This window comes from Nannobrachium achirus (assembly GCF_963921795.1).
Source record: "Nannobrachium achirus genome assembly, chromosome: 15".
In the NCBI taxonomy this organism is placed as follows: domain Eukaryota; kingdom Metazoa; phylum Chordata; class Actinopteri; order Myctophiformes; family Myctophidae; genus Nannobrachium; species Nannobrachium achirus.
This window is the reverse complement of record NC_137822.1, coordinates 36,851,925-36,874,148: the sequence shown is the minus strand read 5'-3', so window position 1 is coordinate 36,874,148 and position 22,224 is coordinate 36,851,925. Positions and strand designations below refer to the sequence as shown.

At 43.4% G+C, this 22,224-nt stretch overlaps 1 protein-coding gene across 2 annotated transcripts in view; it reads right to left on the bottom strand.

Annotated features, from left to right (window-relative positions):
• Positions 1 to 22,224, bottom strand: part of map3k1 (mitogen-activated protein kinase kinase kinase 1, E3 ubiquitin protein ligase) — a 62,422-nt gene that overhangs the window by 21,283 nt on the left and 18,915 nt on the right. For both annotated transcript variants that reach the window (XM_080743778.1, XM_080743779.1), the window contains exons 2-12: positions 17,374 to 17,506; positions 14,957 to 15,166; positions 10,356 to 10,556; positions 9,484 to 9,600; positions 8,346 to 8,497; positions 6,308 to 6,429; positions 5,772 to 5,853; positions 4,397 to 4,586; positions 3,345 to 3,638; positions 2,017 to 2,138; positions 1,311 to 1,402 (exon numbers count right to left, since the gene is read on the bottom strand). In XM_080743778.1, the coding sequence (XP_080599904.1) occupies positions 1,311 to 1,402; positions 2,017 to 2,138; positions 3,345 to 3,638; positions 4,397 to 4,586; positions 5,772 to 5,853; positions 6,308 to 6,429; positions 8,346 to 8,497; positions 9,484 to 9,600; positions 10,356 to 10,556; positions 14,957 to 15,166; positions 17,374 to 17,506 (1,715 nt within the window). The remainder of the gene's footprint in view (positions 1 to 1,310; positions 1,403 to 2,016; positions 2,139 to 3,344; positions 3,639 to 4,396; positions 4,587 to 5,771; positions 5,854 to 6,307; positions 6,430 to 8,345; positions 8,498 to 9,483; positions 9,601 to 10,355; positions 10,557 to 14,956; positions 15,167 to 17,373; positions 17,507 to 22,224) is intronic.

Sequence of the window (22,224 nt, the reverse complement as noted above, 5' to 3'; positions counted from 1 at the left end):
CCTCGCACCGCGAGGCGTTGTGTGCTTGTAGATCTGCTGTTTTCACTACTTTTGTGCGTCAGTCTTGTATGATGAAGCAGGGCTTTACTTTGCGAAAAGAAAAAACATACAAATTTGAAACTTGGAGATACAAGGTTTCTGCCCGACAGTGACGATAAAAAAATCGTTAAAACAAAAAATACATTTTTTCCCCCCATCTTTTTTCATTTTCATACATTTTTGAAAAAGGTCCAGGGAGCCACTAGGGTGGCGCTAAAGAGACGCATGCGGCTCTAGAGCCACGGGTTGCTGACCCCCGACCTAGACCTATGGATCCTACACACAACACGATACAAGTTCAACACATAGTCCACACCACCTAGACCTATGGATCCTACACACAACACAAGACAAGTTCAATATACAGGCTATATACGCACAAAGAGTAAAGAAACCTCGGGCCAAAATGGCCTGTAATGCTCGTTTTGGGCTTCAAGTGCTGGCAGGTGTGTGCCAGTCACAGGCGTGTGCCTATCACCTGAGCATGGGTTCTGCCAGAATTTGGGACCTAATGCTATCCTCTAGGTAGGATGACAACCCTCACCCCCACAGAGCCAGGATCATCACAGAGTACCTCCAGAATTTGGGAAAGGGGAGGATGGAATGGCCTGCCGTGAGTCCAGACCTCAACCCAATTCAACACTTGTGGGGCAAGCTGTACATGCTAGAGTGACCAACAGAACCAAGTTGGCTGACTTGTGACAAATCCTGGTTGAGGAATGGGATGCCATCCAAAAGCAAAATGTGGCTAGGTTGGTGACCAGCATGAGGAGGAGGTGCCAAGCTGTTGTGGCTGCGTATGGAACTTCCACAGACTACTGAGGTCGCTGAATGGGACAAACGTTGAAACTGAGTGTAAAATGTATAAAGTGTGGCCAATATGTGTTTTTCCCCCCTTATTACTGTGGGAGTGTGCAATCTTCAATGCTCCAAGCAACAAAGGTGAAACATTTTGGGTTGTTCCACAAATGCCTGATGCTTACAGTACAAGCTGTACCTGTACCGGTGACTAATCAACGATAAAAAGTATATAAAACACAATACCAATTGGTATCATTAAAGGGGCGATATAACGGACCAAAGTTATGTTTCCTTACTTTTTGTGCATAGCTTATTTTTGTAAGTCTGCACCAAATGTCTCTTTGGATGTCAAGCTGTAAAGACTGGGGAACCACTGATCTCCAGGCGTTTCCCTGTGTGTGTGTGTGTGTGTGTGTGTGTGTGTGTGTGTGTGTGTGTGTGTGTGTGTGCGCGTGCGTGCGTGCGTTTACCTGCTTTGAGCAGCTCTCTGCCCACGGCCAGCTCTCCACCCTGGCCCTTACACAGCTCCAACAGGGTGGACACAGACAGCTGGCTGGTACGGCTGGAAAACAACAAAACACTCTTTGTTGATTCATGACATGCACCCTTGTCAGAATTATTAGACTTACGACTTAGAACTAAGGCTGGGCGATATCAGGAAAACCTTCGATATTCGATAACGTTGTTGAATACCTCGATATCGATATTACTCACGATATTAGTAAAAACAATTGCATTATATCATTTTTAATGTTTTTCTGCTTTAGGTGCGCTGCCTGCCAAACCCAGATAATGAATAGCATATCCATGCAAGCACACTGCACATAGAAGGGTTAGGTAGGTTTTTATTGAAATAACCACACCTGGTTACAGATGGACTGCTTTTTTGCATGTGATACGTGCATGTGATACGTGCATGCATACTGCTTATTATAGTGATGTTTTACCTGCTTATTGTAAGTCGCTTTGGATTAAAAGCGTCTGCTAAATGCCTAAACTGTAAACTGTATACTGTGTCTGTTAATTAATTTGACACATACACCAATACTTCATTTCAAGCCGTCTTCGTCGATATGTATACCTTGCACGTTGATACCTCGATATCGACCAATTTTCGATATATTGCCCAGCCTTACTTAGAACTGTCATACATGCTCAGTACTTCATCCTCCTCACCTGTTGGCGTCGGCACACTTGACCAGGATGGTTTCCAACACGGGCTGCAGTAACTGCTGCAGACGTGAACACTCTGACACCGAATGACAGGGCGTGTACACCAGCATGGCACGCAGCGTTTTCTAACGGACACAATGCATACAGACAATGACTAACACTCCCATGTAAACACCACATCAACAGAACAAGTTACTCATATTTATTTCTATGATATTTGAGGCATTGTAGATCGCCTTCTTACAGCATCGTACGTCATTTGCAATGGCAAATAGTAACAAGAGTGAACATGTAATTAACATTTGTTAACAAACGACAGGGTCAATAATAGTCACGTATGTAGAGTGCAAAGAACAATTGAGTGCTCTTCAAAAATCACACCCAATGTGAAGTGAGCGGTGGTCGTGCTTGCATAACGTCTTCAGACTAGGATTTAAGTTTAGGATGTACAGGCTATGCTACACACACACGTTTTGCTATGGCAAAACGCTGAGGAAAAAGGCTACAGACACACGCACAGCCACTCTATGGAGCGGTTTACCACCGCTCAAAAAATAATATCAGTCCTTATCTTGCTGTGTTTACTGCAAAATGGACTTGACTTGAGGAAATTTGATACTGGGTTGATGTTATGGTGCCCAGGTAGCTCAGTCGGTAGAGCTCTCGCCTTTGCACCACAAGGTCATGGGTTCGATTCTGGGCACCGCCAACTCAGCGTATGAGTAGCACGGCTTGGCAAGCTGTGCGGCAAGTACTGGGAGCTGATGGTAGGTGTGGCGTTCCACCTCAGCAGTCCATCTCCCAGGGGTCTAGCGCATTGTAACGGGGACAGACTCCCGCGTGTTACCGGCTGATACCGACAATAAGCCACTCCCGACCTACTTGATATGCAGTACAGCAAATAAAAGGTGAATTGATCCCAGTTAGAGTTCTCAAATTCTGCCCGAACCCGACCCGACATTTAGGGTAGGGTAGGGCCTAAAATATATGCTAATTAGTCGGGCAGGGTAGGGCCTCGCGTTCAATGAAAAAAGAAAATATATATTTTTTATTATTTTATTACTAAATTCTTTCCAAACCCGACCATACCCAACCAGACCCAACGTTTTCAGGCAGGGAAGGGCCTAAAATGTATGTTAACTGGGGGCCGGCACAGTTAGGGTTGGGCCTTAATGTTCAGGCCCGTTGAGAACTCTAATCCCAGTGCATGAACGAGGACAACTTCACGTTAAATTAAATCTCTGCGATAAGATTATTGTGAGTGTTTTTTATCACGATAAACGATAACTGCAATCATCGTCCCGTCCCTAGCTGTCTGGCTCTATACTCACCAAGGCGGCCACGTAGACCTTGTAGACGGGGTCGGCGCACACCATGGAGAGAATGCTGCAGCAGGACTCCACCACCACGTCGCCCGTGGCGCTGTTGCACCGCGACGTGCCGCCGCCACCCCCTGCACCACCGCCACCGCCACCCCCCGCTCCGCCCCCCATCCCGGGACAGGAGTGCTCGCCGTTGGCGAGGAGCAGCGCCCCGCTGACGTCGTGAGAGAGACGCCGCAGCGCCATCTCGCGCACCGTCCAGTTCCTGGAGAACAGGCAGCCCACCAGCTCCACGCCAAACACCTGGGGAGATGGAGAGAAGCAACGTGTTAGTGAGTTAGCCCGTCATGTCATGTTTAGTTAGTTATAGTTACTGTAGGTCACGTTCTATAGACGTACATTTGCACTTCACGCAGTGATTCACTTGCGATACCTGTGAGGGTGCTGCAAGTGGGCCCCAAAATAATAGTAATGGCAAAACTATGAGGTAATATTTAAAAAGGGAAAAAAAACATAGTAGCACTTTAAGTTTGTATTTAGTTATTAAAATATACACTATGCACTAGTTTAATACATATAACAGGTAGGTACCCAACAGAATGGCCGGATAAAAAAATAAAACGCTTATAGGATTTTTAATGGGGGAAAAGATGTTCCTGACCCTGCAGGGACATGAGTGTAAGCAGAGGCGAAATTTCAGAAAGAAACAGGGGGTGGCAAAAAAATAATTTAAGCCTCATTTCTAAAATAGCAAAAATAGTTGGTCTACAGGTTCTCAACGCGTCGCCGAGCTTGTAGATGAACTATTTTCACTATTTATTTTTTATTTTTATTTTTTTGCGAAAAGAGAAAATGTTTGAAGATGTTCGCCTATAACGACATTCCCAAACTTGGGATGCCATGTTGTAAACGAGTTGGGGACAATTATACAGTATGCATAAAATAACAGAATTTTAGGTCAAATGTGCAATACTAGGGGATGCCCCAAATGACCCCCCTGGGTGCAAGGCTCTCTGCAACTACATGTGTAGTGATAATGAAGTGCATGCATGTGTGCTCACATTGATCCATGGCTCAGCCAGCTCCTTGTATGTGTGGGGGATGTGCTGCTGGCTGCTGCTCTGAGGCAGCGGGACGTCCCCGTCCTGGTAGGACGTCCTGAGAGATGACGTCTTGCTCTGGGACAGGGACAGCTGGAGGTCTGGGGGACTCGCCTCCGCCGTCGCCTCAGAGGACCCCAGAGACTCACGGCTGCAACACACACACACGGGACGGGACGGGGACAAACTGAATCAGTGGGACAATTTGTGGACTACTTTATACTTAACATCTATAAGTCGTCGGCACTTGCACAACATGAACACATTATTTAAGCAACGTTTGGGTCACATACAGTAGAGTAGACCTTCTTCAAGCATTATGGTATAGTAATACGTATTCTGAACTTGCTCCTAACTAAAAGCCTAAAGACTATCACGAATCTAACTAAAACTTAACTGAATTGAACATAAACAAAGTTATTATTGTATATTATATTTTGTGTTTTTCTGTTTATTTTATTTTATTTTATTTTAATTTGTACTGAGAGTCTTATGGGTGTTGTGTTGTATGTCTGTCTTGGTATATTGTGTAAAAGTTTGAATAGAATTTTAAGGGATAAAAATAAATACAAAATTAAATACAAAAGATAAAATACAACATAATGTAAGGAACAAAGCAACTATTCAAAGGTGAATAATGAGCTGGGTTCTGTACGAATATTATTATTGTGACTGATTATAACAATTGAAAAATAAATAAACAGATTTTTCACCAGATGGCACTTGTGAGCCACAATGACTTGTTCCTAATCTATTCATGGATTATTACTTACTGGGCTCAGAAAAGATCACATTTTAACTATGTATATATTTTGTTTTTCATTCTCTCAAAGGAAAACAGTTGTGGTGTTGGTTAACATTATGGGGGCCCAAAGAAAAACTTTTCAGGTGGCCCAATATTGATCTGATTCTATTTCCTACACATTGACTCAAAGGTTAAGGGAAAATGTTAATTCCCTGATGCTCTAGCAACTGTCTTCACTGGAAATTTGTCTGTCAATCCATGTTTTTAATACCTCTAAAATGTCAAATTAAACATTGTGCAATTTGTCAAATATTAGAGGCAGAAATTGTGAAAATAGCAGATCTACATGCTCACAACGCCTCGTTGTGAGCATGTAGATCAGCTATTTTAACAATAGAACCATGTGATACAAAATGTTATGCCTCAACTCTTAGTGGTCGTCAGGGTGGGAGGTCCCCAGTTAAAATATAATTATTTTGGGGGGAGCGGCCTGAAAAGGTTGAGAACCACTATGCACCACTACGCATGTTTTGTTTTTCTGAATGGCAAGCAATCGACCTTTGCTCCAAGCTTAAATTGACCCTAAGTTACCTGTAGAGGTCGTGGAACTTCCAGTTAGTTCGACATAAGGGACAGATCAGAGCCTCATTGTTCCGGCGACACTCCTCTGCCCCTGAGGAGGAAGACAGGCTCATCAACTCACACAGTACAAGCAACCACCTGACCCACCCTCTCAATGCAGAGGGATGCTCAAGCGACCATGTTCTTTCTCTCTCTTCCTGTTGGGTAGAGTTAGCTTGAATTGATACTGAGAGAGAGAGGTCACAACACAGCTTTAGGAGCAACTGTGTGTATGACAGTGCTGCGTTGTCAGTTTGCATGTGAGGTTTGCGGCGTGGCTGTAGCCTAGTCTGCTTCCAAACTGACTCCCTCACCTTGCTAAAAGGTGTAGCAGTTCGCCAGCGAATGTCTGTCAAAATTCTACACCAGGGTGAAAAAATAGCAGCCACATTTTCGCTCTGTGGAAATTCGTTCCCGATTTGGAAACTTGCATTGAACTTTACAAAGTTTTTTAAAAAGCGAATTATTCAAAAATTCGCCCCTAATGTGTAAGGAGCTTTACTCACAGATGGACATGCAGTGGTGGTGCAGCTTGTTGCGGCAGCCTTCCTCGCACACCGTCAGGCTCTCCTCGTCCAGCATGTCCAGCAGACAGATGGGACACATCTGCTCCTCCTCGTCCTTCAGACTGCAACACACACACAGAAATATAAATAGACTATAATAGACTATTTCTATGCATTTGATGTATTAGCTTGTGCTGTCCTTGCTTATTGTAAGTTGTTCTGGAGTAAAGTGTGTGTGTGTGTGTGTGTGTGTGTGTGTGTGTGTGTGTGTGTGTGTGTGTGTGTGTGTGTGTGTGTGTGTGTGTGTGTGTGTGTGTGTGTGTTAGTGATGCGCGGTCCGCGCCCGCGGACCCCCGCGGTCAGCCCGCAGGCCGGGTTGGGTTGGGCCAAGAAATGTACACTTTATCGGCGGGGCGGGTTGAGGCGGTCTCTGTCTATAATGCGCACCAAGTGTCCTTCCCTATGCTCGTCAGCCAAACTGGTCCGTGTCATGTAATTCTAATTAAGTCCATTACTTCCTGTAAGTAGACTTGAAAATAAAACCATTTGCCTAATCATATTACAGGAGTAGCCTATCTTATTTTGAAATCCACAGAGGAAGTGCGCTCTGCTTGCTAGTTGTTGGCTACTTTCCGCAGCCGATCTTGTAAACAGAACTCACGTGTGGACTAGTGTGGATTGTACAAGCTTTTGACTAAACTAAAGTTCATTTTATGATATGAAAACAATGCTCCTTTGACTTAAACAACGTACACCCTTTGAAAGTTTGATCAACTTTGCACCTCCGCAGCCGATTAGGTAAGGAGCTGGTTAATTACCTTCTGTTGGTTCGTTGCTGTCGTGTGAGAGCATAGATTGTAGAGAATAATTATGTTTAGAGGCATACAGCTGTTGCTTTGGTCAAAGTGTGTTGTCTCGGCGCGGTGCGCCAGTGACTAGGCTTGTGACTCGATCCTCATCTCTCTGTGATACAGTAGTTACTAGTTGTGCTCCGTGTGTATAGTCATTCACATACAGGAGTGTTATCAATTAAAATAAGCATGCATGTCGTCACTCGTCATGCCATCATATAGCTAATTAACGGTTCATTGCTTTTAAATGTTCAAACGATATTTTTGTATGGCTCTGTTGTTGCACTGCACTAGGCTATGTGCTCTATATCAGTGTTGAAAGTTTCTCCTCCATTCTGTTTTTGTACAGTTGAAATTGGCTGCCTTAAAAAGCCACATTCAAAGACATATTTAACGTGTATTTAATGACGGCGGGCTGCGGGCTGGGCTGGGCTGTGAAAATTGATGCGTTGTTGCGGGGCAGGCTGGGCTGGGTCAGATAATTAAAATTGCGGGGGCCCGCGGTCCGTAAAAAACGCCGGCCCGCGCAACACTAGTGTGTGTGTGTGTGTGTGTGTGTGTAGTGCATGAACGACTCAAGTTTTTTTTTTTCAAGTCAACTCGACTTACAGTATAGCAGGCTATTTGAAAATAGACGATCTACAAGCTCACAGCATGTCGTGCTGCAACGCATCTATGATCACAGCAGCTGCAGCCCATGATCAAGCCTAATTAATTGTATTCTCCGTCCCGCGACGGTGAGTGACTTGTAGGCTACTGAATGAGTGAAGCAGTGAAGCTTGTAACCTTCAGTCAGCTGTTCTCAGCGCAATGCCGTCTGTCGCGGCGGCCGGGTGAAGTTAAATGTCTCGCTAGGAGCGTACCACCACGCGTCTCACCACAGTCACCAGCCAACAAAGAAGAAGTACAAATGAAATGAAACATGCGCTGAGACTGAGCGGTCCCCAAAATAACACATTTGGGGAATTGATTACATGAAACAGGCACCAAGGCATGCAGTCTAAAATGTCTCTTTTTCCTCTTTTTTTTTCCTTCAACTTTCGACTTTCCCTGATGAGTCGACTTATGTAATCAAGTCGATTGAGTCGATTTCTAGATTTTTTGGTTAATGCCCTAGTGTGTGTGTGTGTGTGTGTGTGTGTGTGTGTGTGTGTGTGTGTGTGTGTGTGTGTGTGTGAGACCATCACCTGTTCTCGTTGCTGTTGACAGTGGTGCTGGACGGCCCGGTGGCAGTGTGAGGGTTGGACATGCGGGACACAAACTTCTGGATGGTGTTGCGGGAGGGAGCCTTGATCCTGGAGCTCCTCCTGCTGTGGTACTTCTGGAACAAGCTCTCCACCTGGACACAGCAGAGCAACAAGCACTTGAGTAAAAGTATCAATATCACAATTAAGGATGTAAAAAAAATCTACTCATGCTAATCTCAACTCAAAAAATGTGAGTCGAGTCGTGTTTTTTTTCTCTTTTTTTTTTTAAACCAAAAAGGTTTTAATGGCTTGTTCAAAAACCTTATAAACGTTAATGTTTTCTAAAAGGGAGAGGAATGGTGTGTGCATGTGTGTGTGTCTGTCAGTGCATGCCTGCACGTTCTGATTGTGTGCGCGGCTTGGCGCGCTGGCTGGATTGACCTCCTCCTCCTGCTTTGTGCATGTTTGAAAAGAAAGCTCGCTTGGAAATCAAATGGCAGCGCTGTCCCGTGCAACGATTTTGTCAAGATTGATGATAAAACACTACACAAAGTATGTGTATTCCTCGTTAACATCAGTGACGTCAAATCACATTAATGCGAGACACCCGGTCAGAGAGTGGCAGACTTCACCGCAAAACTATAGCTCTGCTCTGGTCCACGAAGATACTAAGTCAGCTAACGCTATGGGTCAGAGCTAACCATGAAACGAAACCGTTGTGATGCATAGCAAAATATATTATGCCAAGGTACAATATTAGAGTTGCTGAGGGGAAAGGCTTCCGTGCTTGATCTCGGGACCAGGGCGATCATGTTTTGGGACGAGCAGTGCATTTTGCCCTCTCGTCTTAACTGCGCAGCAGCAAGTGTCGATTAACATCCCCAATCACAATGTAGTAATAAACCAGTGTTGATTTAGACAGAAAGAATTGTTGTAGTAATCATCTTTTGAATAAAATGTCATTTAGTTTTAGCCATATTTTGGTCATCTTAAAAGTTTTAGTTTTAGTGGACTAAATCTACTGTTGATTTAGTCAACTAAAATGTATTTTGGCAGGCTTTGATGGCGTTGTAATGATAGACTTTACATTTGGCTGCATGCTGTAAAACGCTCACCTCAAAGTTCTTGAGGGTCTTACCTCAAAGTTCTTGAGGGTCTTCCTCCACAGCAGGGGGTCCGAGGGCTCCAGCTGGAAGACCCTCAGCATGACGAACAGGACGTGGATGCAGAACGCCCCCCGACCACAGCTGCACGTCTGCACACAGGAGACACACACGCTCACAATGTCATTCATCATCAACTTTATGTGTGTAGACTTCAAGGTCCATTAACCCATTTAGGCCTAGAATTAAAAGGATTCAAAAGACACTTATAAAATCGGGTCAAAATTCTAATGTTCACGACTTTTCAAAAATAGCAGATCTACGAGGTCGCAGCGCGGCACTCGGTGCCGCGCTGTGAGCTTGTATATCTGCTATTTTTCACTAGTTAAAGCATAAAATAATGATACACAAAATGTGTACCCGTTCTAAATGGGTTAAATACAAACAGACACATAAAAACACTAAAATACGTACAAAAAGAGCAAAAAGAACTCCCTTAAAACATACAACAACAGCTATAACAAGAGACACTCATACCAGTGTTTCCAAAACGGAGACTGATGCCTTGTAGCACTGAGGCAGGGGTTAGTCAGCAGCGTGATGATAGAGTTTTGAGACTCCAATCCAATCGATCCATAAATGTATACATCAAGTTTCTCAGAAGGGCATGACAAGTATGAACACCCATATTGCTGCTATATACATGCTCACAACGCCTCGCAACGCAAGGCGTTGTGAGCAAGTAGATTGGCTATTTTCACAATAGAACAGTTTTATACAAAATGTGATGCCTCAACTCTTAGTGCTCGTCAGGGTGTGGGTGGAGGGGTCCCAAGTTAAAATATGATTGTTTTGGGGGTCGCAGCCCGGAAAGGTTGAGAACCACTGCATTAGAGAGAGGGCTAACCTGAGGTCCAATGAAGACGCGGTACTTGTTGTCGGGGCTGTCTCCACCAATCAGGAAGGAGTTGGGTCCGATCTGCTGCAGCAGGTAGAGGCGGGCCCTCATCACCTTGTGCACGCGGCGGTTGGTCTCCTCCGGGCTGTAGGGCGAGAAGCCGTCTGGAGAGGGCGCTCTCCTGGGCGGCGTCACTCGCCCGCTCTGAAACTAAACCAGGGAAAGAAAGCACAGCTCTTTGATTAACGACAGACGAATATCAGGGTTATTATGTTGTACACTAAAAACTAACCAAATAAATCTAAACTGGAATTGACCAAACTTCTTAATTAACTGGAATTAAAATGTAAATGTTGACTCGGAGTAAAGTATAACTTAAGGAGTAGTTCACCCCCAAAACAACTTTTTTTCTAGTGATTACTCACGCCATGGAGACTTGAGTTCAATAACATTTTTTAGTTTTTGTTGCATTCCTAAGACAATAATTTGATTATAGTCAATTTACCCCCATTGATGGGGAAAATCGCGCTCTTTCGAACGACCATCATATCGACCGGAGGGTTAGCGACTCACTCCACGGAGGTTGGGGTTAGGGTGAGGTTTAGAGTCGGGTGTCGAAAAGATGACATGTAGTAACAGCGACACGCTCCCCATTGATTCCGGATGGGGACCCAAATGCATTTGGGTCATTTGGGTCCCCCTCAGGAATCAATGGAGGTACATTTATTGCTACTATCAAATTATTGTCTTAGGAATGTGGGAAAAACTCAAAATATTATTGAACTCAAATATCCATGGCATGAGTAATAATGAGCAATAGTTTTAATTTACCAAAAAAAAAAAGAAAAAGAAAAAAACTTCCCAGGCCTGGAAAAGGTTTGGAATTAATCAAATGCTTTGGAAAATGTTTGGATATAAGGTACATTGTTTTTGGCTGTGGATGTTGTCCAAATCATGTCTAACGTTACGTGAAATTCGGAATGTGTCCACAGGACGTCACGTGACAAAAACAAAAGATCTACAAGCTAACGCCACGTTGCATCGTGATACGTTGTTGGCTTGTAGATCTGTTCTTTATGTCACCTGACACCTTGGCTCGAGTCAGTCTTGGGGCATTGATCATAAATCACTGTTGTAAAGAGGCTCATTATTGCACCATATGACTGCTAAAGGCCTGGAAATGAGGCAAAACAAGTAATATATCCTTGTCCTCTTGGTTTCATGTTGTCTGTGATGCTCCTAGCAGCTTTGTGCTGTATGCAGAGTTTGCAGACTATGGACTGGCGATACTATGGAGTGAAGGATGGAGGGCGCAAGGGGGGTCGTTAGCAGTCCTTTTATTATTCATTCAATTTCAATGTCTGCACTCCTAATACTCCTATGCAGCATGCATTTAAAAAAGTGAATTACTGTGAAATGTCTCATGTGACTTGAAAATAAATGTCTCAAGTGACTTTTGTGCTCGGACAAGTGAATGGGAAATGTACTTGTCCAAAAGGACAATGCCTCAAAACGTTAATGTGTCAAGCCCTGACAAGCACAAATATGCATATTGTTACTGTCGGGTTTTCAAGTTTCAAGTTTGTACGTTTTTTCACCAAGTAAAACCCTGCTTCATCATACAAGGCCGTCGCACAAAAGTAGTGAAAACAGCCGATCTGCAAGCACACAACGCCGTTGTGTGCTAGTAGATCTGCTATTTTCACTAGTTTAGTTCATTTTTAAAACGATAAAATACAAAACGAAAGGTCTTGGACATACAAGGTTTCAGACCGACACCAACGATATGCATTTGGGGGGGGTCCTGACATGAAAACATTTGAGAAGAACCACGTTTTTTTGGGGCGCCTTTGAAGGAACAGCAAATCTTTTAATGCAGTGATTTACAGCCCCACTACAGTAGGACAGCTGAAACCACAGTGCACTGTGTTGACTGGCTTGTATAAAAGTCAAGACGACTCTATTCATGAGGAGCATTCCAGTGGTGGGAACGGGGAAGTAACCACATATACATTTACTGTACTTAAGTACAATGGTGAGATACCTGATACATCTACTCTACTCCACATCTCGGAGGCCAACAGGCCTATTGTACCTTTGTCTCCTCGCCACAATTATTTGAAAACTTTGGTCGCAAGTTGCTTTGCTGATGTAAATTATTACAAAAACATGGACTGTTCTACATACCGGATTCAAATTTCAAAAATAGCCAAATAAGCAGTACAAAACGTGTTGCTTCGTGCCGTGTTTTGAGCTTGTAGCTCTGCTGGTTTTTGAGAGACGCTGTAGTGTGTATAGCTTGAATGTACAGATTATTGATTATTTGGGTTATTCTACAGTTGTTAGACTGATGTAGGGTTGGGATCGATATTATCGTTTATCGTGATATCGCCCTCCGTCATGCACTGGGATCAATTCACCTGTTATTTGTCAAGCTGCATATCTGGTACCATTTAAACCCTCTAGAATTGGTCAAACGGACCTGGAAATAACGTACTTGATGCAGTATTTCTTTTTTCACTATCTACCAAATCTCTGTCAAAAAATAGCAGATCTACAAGCTCGTGACGCGTTGTGAGCTTGTAGATCTGCTATTTTTTGGCAAATGTTGACAGTTTTGGTATTGCAAGTGTCTGCCTAGTACAGTATGTTTTGATGCCAACACTAAGCCTGTCACAATGATTACATAATCGTCTAATCGTAGTTATTTGACATAATCACAATTATTTTGTCATAATGTCATAATCGTTTACATGTTGAAAAATGTTCATATATTTTCAAACATTTTCAAAAATAGTGGAAATAGCAGATCTCCAAGCTCACAGCGCATCGCAACACGTTGTGAGCTTGTAGATCGGCTATTCCCACTATCAATGTCCTTTTTTTTTAAGTATGAAGTTGTCAAACATGTCAGTAATTTCTTTGTATATATGTGTCATATCTGCCATGTGCAACTTCAGAGCCTAAAAGCCAAACAGAAATGTAATTGTCAACGACAAAAACTCAATTAAATCGGTCATCGCAATTATTTGAGTGACAATTAATCATCATGTAAAATGTCATAATCGTGACAGCCCCAGCAAACACTTTTGTACGGCGGACCTTTACTTGCAGCAGAGCGTTTGAACATTGTGGTATTGCTACATTTAGTAAAAAAGAAAGAAAGAAATCCGAGTACGTCTTCTAACACTGAAAAAGAAAACAGCAGTCAGAGCAAAGTGTTGTTAAAACCGTGCAAACACCAGGAGAAAAGAACATGTCGGCAGAGATTTTAAAGGGTCAACACGGGTGGGGGAGGGGGAGGAAGGGGGTCTTTGTTTTGGAGCTTTGAGCCCGTGGGACAGACAGAGACCTGGGTGACCCAGAAGTGCCATAATGGCAGAAAAGAGGTCATTGGTGTTGAGCAAGGAGCTTTACCTTACAATACAATAACAACCTGAAACTGTAGGTAGAAACTCTAGGTAGAACCTGACCCAGAGAAACTCTAGGTAGAACGAGAGATGGGACGACATGAACATTTCATATCACGATTATTGTGACAAAAGAAATCGTGATTCACGATATCATCGTGATAATCAAAATCCATTATCCTGGGGCGGAACATTTGCAAACATTTGCCAAAAACATTTGCCTATAAAATGTCTTTGCCAAAAAATAGCCGATCTACAAGCTCACAACGCTCACAGAGAGTGAAAAAAGGACTGTATCAAGTATGTATATTATAAGTACCTTTTACCAATTATAGAGGGTTTAAGTGGTACCGGATATGCAGCTCGGCAAATAATAAAAGGTGAATTGATCCCAGTGCATGACGGAGGACGATATCATGATAAATTAAATCTCCACCATACGATTATCGCGAGGGTTTTTTATCACGATAAACGATGTCACTTATCGTCCAATCCCTAGGTAGAACCTGACCCAGAGAGCCCCGCTGAGTAGGGCTGTCACCGTTATAATATTTTACATGACTATTAATTGTCACTAGAATAATTGTGATTAACGATTTAATTGTGTTTTCGTAGTTGACAATTACATTTCTGTTTGGCTTGTTGTAGGCTTTGAAGTTGCACGTGGCAGATATGACACATAAGCTAAATATACAAAGAAATGACTGACATGTTTGACAACTTTATACATCAAAAATAACATCGATAGTGGAAATAGACGATCTACAAGCTCACAACGTGTCGCACTGTGAGCTTGTAGATCTGCTATTTCCACTATATTTCTTTTTAATGTTTCATGTAAATTCTTCTTCGTTATTTCTGACCATTTTTCAAAGCATACCATTTACTGTATACATTTTTTGAATAAAAAAGGTCCCCTTACGGTTTAGCTGCCCACTGGACCTCTGCTAAATATAGCAGATCATTTAAAGTTATATTGGAATGACCCTCCTAGAAAACTGCCTTTACAAGAAAGCGTTTTCTTTTTTTTATAGGAGTAATACTGGACCCTTAAACGATTAGGATTTTATTGATTCTGATTCTTTGATTTCTTTCCTTTTTATGACTAATCCCCGGGGTCCGGATTTGGTTACGGAACCGACTTTCGACACCCAACAACCACTCATACTGCCAAACGGGCCGGCGGTTAAGGACACTCACCGGTACTGGGGACGCCCTCCTCCTGCGAACGCCGGGCGACTCGGGCTTCCCGCAGGCTTTTCCAGAGTTAGACGGCGGTCCCGGCGAGGGACTGCGGCAGCCGCGTCTCTGGGGCGCGGGGGCGCCTGGCCGCGCTGCGTCCACACCCCCTTCACCCCCTGGGGGAGCCGCCTCGCTCACCACTTGCTGATTGGGGATCGCTTTGACCACCTTGGCAGGGCAGGAGAATAAGGACATTTGTCACGTCTAACTTGATGTTTGTTAAGGCACTAATAAGACATGGAACGCACCTGTGTCACGTTAGATTTTAACCACTTCAACCATTATTATTTGACACAAAAATAGCAGATCTAAAAGCTAGATCTACAAGCTCATAGTGCGGCACTTGGTGCTATGTAGATCTTGATCTATGTGGATCTGCTATTTTTGAAAATCATGAAAATGTGTTCAAGTCTTTGAATATATTGACCCGATTCTATAAATGTCTTCTAAATCCTTCTAAGGTTTTTGAAGAACTCATGTTTTCTATCATCAGTTTTTCCAATATTATTATTTTTTAAATAGCAGATCTACAAGTTCATAGTATAAAATAATGGTTAAAATGGATGCATTCCAAGGCCTTACTTTCATCTGATCGTTGTCGTCAGGTAGAAACCTTGTATGTCCGTAGCTGATACTTTTCAAAGTAGCAAAAACACGGACGATCTACAAGTTCAAAACGTGCTGCGATGTGAAACGTTCGGCGCTTGTGGATCGGCTGTGTTTGCTACTTCCGTGTGAAACTGTACCGTATGACAAAGTAGGGCATTCATTTACAAAAAAAAAAATAACGTTTAAATGGAGATACAAGGTTTCGGCCCTACAGCAACGATATTTACAGTACCTGCCCGAGTTATTTCACCTACAAGTTTAGGGTTTAAGCCCCTCCTGACAAGACTGGCAGAAATTCTGACCAGGTGCACGGATTTGATGAAGGCCTCACTTTATAGCCTTCTGCTTCTTCTCTCAAAGGAGCAAAAGATAAGCCCTGAGGTCACAGTGACCTTCATACCCCACCTGCCCACTCCCCTCGCTGCTTTCAGCGAGGTCTCCGACTCTCCAACACAGTTATTAGACACAGGTGTCTTCTGTTGACATTCTGAATTCTTAACTCCCCCTGCCTGCCTCCCCATCTTCAAATGAGTCCAGGGACTCTAATTAGGACTCCAGGAGGATGGTATGAACTTTTCAGCCAGGCCTCGGACACACATAAAAAGCACGTTACCTGTGCTTTACCTGGGGGGGAGGTGGGGGGGGGGCTTCCAATTCATTCCCTTATGGATGGCACATGGTTTTGAAGAAGCAAATTGCTTTAAGGCTGCCCTTCCCCCATGAAGCAGCCGTAAATAAATACATAATAATAATTCAAATATTATTCGGATATCATAACATTTCTTATATTCGAATATACATTTATTAATCATATTTAGAATTTAGAATATTTGTTTACCAGTCCTAGTATACAGAAGTAGTGCCATTAAAACACAGGGCTCTTGACGGTTGACAGAAACTGACAGACATAATACAAAAAATGATAAAATCGATAAAAATCTTTTGTCAGTCTCGTGCGAGGGTAGGGTGCATGACAGACAAGCACACAAAGATGCTAATGCGCAATTCATGCCCAGCTGCATGAATAGCATTCGCAATCAAATGTGAATCAAGCTTATAGTGCATTTTGGTAGAGTTTTGGTTGTGTAGTTTTCTTGCCATGATGTAACTAATCTAATTGGCCAAAGATATTGCTGGGTTGTGCCATTGTTTCCAAATTGATAATACAAAAAATAGCCTCCTCAATGAGTGAGGACAGTGAGACATCTCTCAAAGTCTCTCTTTTAGGGCATAAAACAAAACACAAACAAAGCTTATTCTGACAACATACGGTATATTATTGACCCATTATTTTATGCTTTAACTATTTAAAATAGAAGATATACAAGCTCACAGCGTGAGTTTGTAGATCTGCTATTTTTGAACATTGTGAACATTTTGTGCAAGTCTTCGAATATTTTGACCCGATTCTATAAGTGTCTTCTAAATCCGTCTTTTTTTTTTTTAAATGTTTCTATGTCAGTGGTGCTCAAACCTTTTCATGTGAAGGACCCCCACAATTATATGTATTTGGCCACGGATCCCCATCTCAAAATATTTAGTTCCAGGGGGACCCCCAAGACGAAAAGATTTGAGTTACAAATGTTTGCTTTAAAACATATATATTCAAAGATTTGCACACATGTCCACAACTTTTCTAAAATAACAGATCTACAAGCTTGCAGCGTGGAACTTGGTGCCGCGCTGTGAGCTTGTATATCTGCTATTTTTCAATAGCTAAAAGTATAAAATAATTCCAGGTCTAAACAGGCTAAAGTCCTGCTCACCACAGGCCCTCTGCGGTTGCGTCTCTCCAGCCACTCGTGCTTCCAGGTGGGCATGCACGTGGCCTTCAGCTTCTCGCGGATCATGCGGTCCTCCGGCCGCTCGTCCATCTTCTGCAGACCCCGCAGGCTGTCTCTGTAGGGAGGGAGAGGCACAGGGAGGCAGGGTTAAGAGAGAGACAATGTCAGGGACCAGGCAGGGACCAACAGCAGTCGCTTGGTCTATTCTGTTTTTCTTAGATTTGCCTACTATTTGTTTCCATTTGATGTATTGATATTGATGTACTGATACCTTGGTAATTGTTAAGTCGCTCTGGATTAAGAGCGTCTGTTAAATGCCTCAATTGTAAAAAAGCGGTCCAAATGGACTCTTACGGGTCTGTAACCCTTTGAGGGCAGAACCAAACGGAACCAAATGGACCCATATTGGATTCCATTTGTACACTCTAAAATAGATCTACGAGCTTGTAGATGGACGAAGGGATATTACCATTACCATGAATCCAACATATCAACTCATTTACTGCCCCAACCCGAGAATCCAGAGAAATAGCCGTTGGTCCAGGGCAGGCTGCCCCGGCCCGAGAAAGCCGAGAATTCATTGATTCATGATTTCATTGAAAGAAATACAGTATATATATAACAAAAATCTGATCGCCGCTCCACGGCTCCTAAGTACCCTAGAGATAGTGCTTCTGCTCTGGGCCGTAAAACCAGAACCGGATCTGCATTTTTTTTGGGCCATTTCTCTGTGACCACTTCCTGCTCCGTTCACTTCCTTTGTAAACAACACTGCTCCTAGCTCAGCGATGGATTAAGATGAGTTCTTTTGTAATCGCGAACGGACCATGGCGTGCACGTGGATGGTGCACGATGGACACGTACACACCCATATTAAAAGGAGAAAATAGCGGCAGGCAACCGCGAAAGTTCACCGTTTTTTCTTGGCAGTGATTGAGTAAAAAAAGTGTAAAAACATATCTATTTACAAGGCTATCAAGTTATCTATGAAAAGTATGAACAAGTATAATCTGCTACACAATGTTATACATACAACATAATACTGCATGTAGTGGGTGTCCCTGCCTCATCTCTCTCTCTCAGCTAAGGTGCACTTGGTCTTGGTCAACAGTATGCCTAGAGGGCTTGGTCAAAAGGTCCTTCTGTCCAGCCTCTTCAAAGGGACAGGTGCATGGTGGTGGTGAGCAGGCAGTCAACAGGAAAACATAAATCCTGCAGCCTTTGGGTCGCGCTGACCTTCAGCGCCAATCCCTGATCCTGAAGTAACCAGATATACCTGAAGGTCAGTGTGACTGAAACCTTGGGTTTCCTTTAAAAAAGAACTGTTTGGCTGTTCAGTGGAGAGACAGCGTGCAGGATTTATTTTTCTCCTAGCCTCGACCCTCGAGTTACCAAACTTTTCAGATTTCCACTTGGAATTGTAGTGGTTGATTGAATGATGTCTAACTTGCTTCCACAGATAAATATTGTGAAAAGTGCAGATCGGCTATTTTCACAATGTTTGCATCTTTCTTACGTATTCGGCCAATTTGTTAAAATAAGTCACTTTGGAAATGTGCAGAGAGTAGAGACCCTGTATACATTTATTTATACGTGTATGTGCGTTAACTGTTGAGTGAGAAAACAATGTTGCACATTAAGCTAATCATCTGGGGGGACCCCCCAGTTTGGGAACCACTGGCCTAGAGGGCTGAAATACAGCAGCAAAGGGTTCTTTGTGTTCACAATGCAAGGGGTAGCCTGGAAGAAAACTGTATCCTGAGGTGGTCCCACTCAGTACGCAGTACTCAGCGGGGTCTTGGTCCTTTGGAGTGTTTACTAGTGTGAGAAAAAATTGATCCCTATCCGAGTCCATTTCTATGTCTGAACTGAACTGGTCCAAGTGCTCCTATCCAAAGAGTGGTGAATGGTGCCATTCTTGTCCAAGTGAATAGTAGTTCATCTGTTTCTGGTGAAATGAGTGACACATCCACCGAGCACACAGATCCTCTCCAGACAGCAAGGTGACAATCATTCACCAGGGGATGGGCAATTAATCATACATTTAGAACCAACTGGTAGACCATACCCGGGGATGTGAGCACTCAAAGTATTTGCAGACTTTGAGTTATGTATGGGCAAGGCATGTGTTCCTATGACTTGATCTATGCCTAGCTCAAGCTAGACCAGGGGTCTTCAACATTTTCAGGCCAAGGACCCCTTAGTTGAGAGAGAGATGAAGCAGGGAGCCGCACTACATTTTCATAGATTCCATATAGTTTCATCGTTTGACAGCACAATCATCAGTGTATTTTGGATTCATGTCAATTTGTGTTTTCAGATATTTAACCACTTGAACCGTCAATATTTAATAAAGTTGACCTTGCTTTCACTCTGTACTTCATCTGCTCTTTTTCGCCCTCTACAAAACCTTTTTGCCGAAAATGGCTGACATGCCTCGTGCTGCAAGGCGTTGTGAGCTTGTAGATCTGCTATTTTTGGCTAAAGTTCTCAGAATATGGATGCTAGGGTTCAAGTGTTTAATATAAAAAAGGAGAAAAGAGGTTTCTATCACACAAAGATTTGGAGGACCCCCTGTAGTAACTCTGAGGACCCCCTGTTGAAAACCCTTGAGCAGTGAGCTAGACAGTTACAGTCACACACACACACACACACACACACACACACACACACACACACACACACACACACACACACACACACACACACACACACACACACACACACACACACACACACACACACACACACACACACACACACACACACACACACACACACACACACACACACACACACACACGTTGTGATTCACAGAGAGAGGTTTTTCTCTGCAGCTGTGAGGCAGGTTGTCGCAGACCCCCAGCGAATGCTTGGGGGGGCCGCGGACCGGCCGCTCTGCTCCGTTGTTCCATCACTGAGTAAACAACACACTAACAGTGTTGGCACCAAGAGCTGACAGTCCAGTATCCCCGTAGCGAAGTCTACCCACTGTGGTTGGTACCGTGACAGAGTACATCTGGGGCTGTAAGCAACCATGACGACGACAGATGCTATAGGCTGATGGTCAATGCCCGTGTGCAACGTGAGATCAATGGGTCAACAAGCTGAGGAGAAGCATGGGGGACAGACGTTTCAGGGGGGCTCCCAGCCAAATTTGTTGAAATATCAGCTATTCAAAAATATACAAAGATTGTGGAAAATATGGAATAACTTTTACGTTTTATGAGAGTCCCTGCCACAAAAATTCTTTCAAATGAGGGCCCAAATACATATCAATTTGTGGATCCTGGTTGAGATCCACTGATTAAATATGTTGAGATCTTAGTTGTGATAGTAAGAATTGCCAAAAAACAATCGATGATCCAATCGGCAATCAGAACAAGCCTACAAGGCACCTGGTGCGGACGGGTTGTTTCAGAAAAATGCCCCACTTCCCATTTACAAAATGGTTTGCTATTTTAGGGGAGGGATGTTTGAAAATGTTCACACATAGCTTAGGCTTAAGTAATGACATGCCCAAAATAGAGATGTCAGGTGGAAAAGTGCATAAATAAATGCATGGTTACAGACAAGAGAAGACAAATTAAATTAATTGATGACTTGTTCTGCCAAAAAGAGAACTGCATGAAATAACTGAATATGAGGTTAAAGGTGAACACTAGGGGTAAACGATGACACCCCTGACCTGGTGGTTGCTAGGGTGTTGTTCTGGTGGTTGCTAGGGTGTTGTCAGGTGGTTGCTAGGGTGCACTAAGTGGTTGCTGGTCGGGGCAACCTGATAGCCCAGTGGTTAGGGTGCGTACCACCTGGGCACGGTGCCCTGACTCCATTAGCGGGATGTTATTCCCCTACTCCGTCTCCCAAGCATTCCCTGTCTCTCTATCTCTCTCTCTATACACCAACAGCAGTCGAATAACAGGCTTAAAATGCTCCAGAAATAACTTTAAAAAAGGGGGCTAAATGGTGCATGTATACAGTAGCACCATTATCCAAAGTGCATTATAATGTGCATTACATTCACCCAAATACACACACATTTGCATACCGCACGCACGCACGCACGCACGCACGCACGCACACACGCACACACGCACACACACACACACACACACACACGACACCCAAGGGTTCAGTGTCTTGCTCAAGGACACTTTAGCCCCTTTTACACTAACATGGACCAACACCGCACCACTCCACACCACCCACTTGTGCCAGGTTTTCCACTACAAGGACCTGGGTAGAGTGGTGTGAAAGTGGTACTAAACGTGGTACTAAAAAGTATCCACTCCAGAGTAGGTCTGCTCTGAGCCAGGCCAAACAGGGCCAAACACTTCCTAATGACTGATCATTCACTGACTTTTCATTTAGACCACCAGGATATAGTAATACATGATTATAAATTCTATTGTGTTATAAGTAACCACTATTATAATCTATTGTATTATAGTTATCATTAGACATCATTGATACTAAACAGTGTCGCCACCATGGTAACAATTCCCAACTGACATCAACAAAGCCCAACTGACATCACTGACTGACATCACTACAGTGCCCAAATTTGGAGATGACATCACAGACTGGCCTGGACACGGAACACCATACATGGTCATAAAAGAATGCCAGACAGACGGATACAACTTTGCACACCTGGTCTGTGTTCTCCAACATTACTTCTGACACTCCTAAATTCAATCCCTCGTCGCACACCCCCGGGCACAGGACTAGTAAATTATAATATCACAAAACAAACATTAAGCACTTTAGCCCCATTTTATAGGGCTGATGCTCACGGTGATGTGACGTGACGTGTTGTGTTGCGACGCGTTG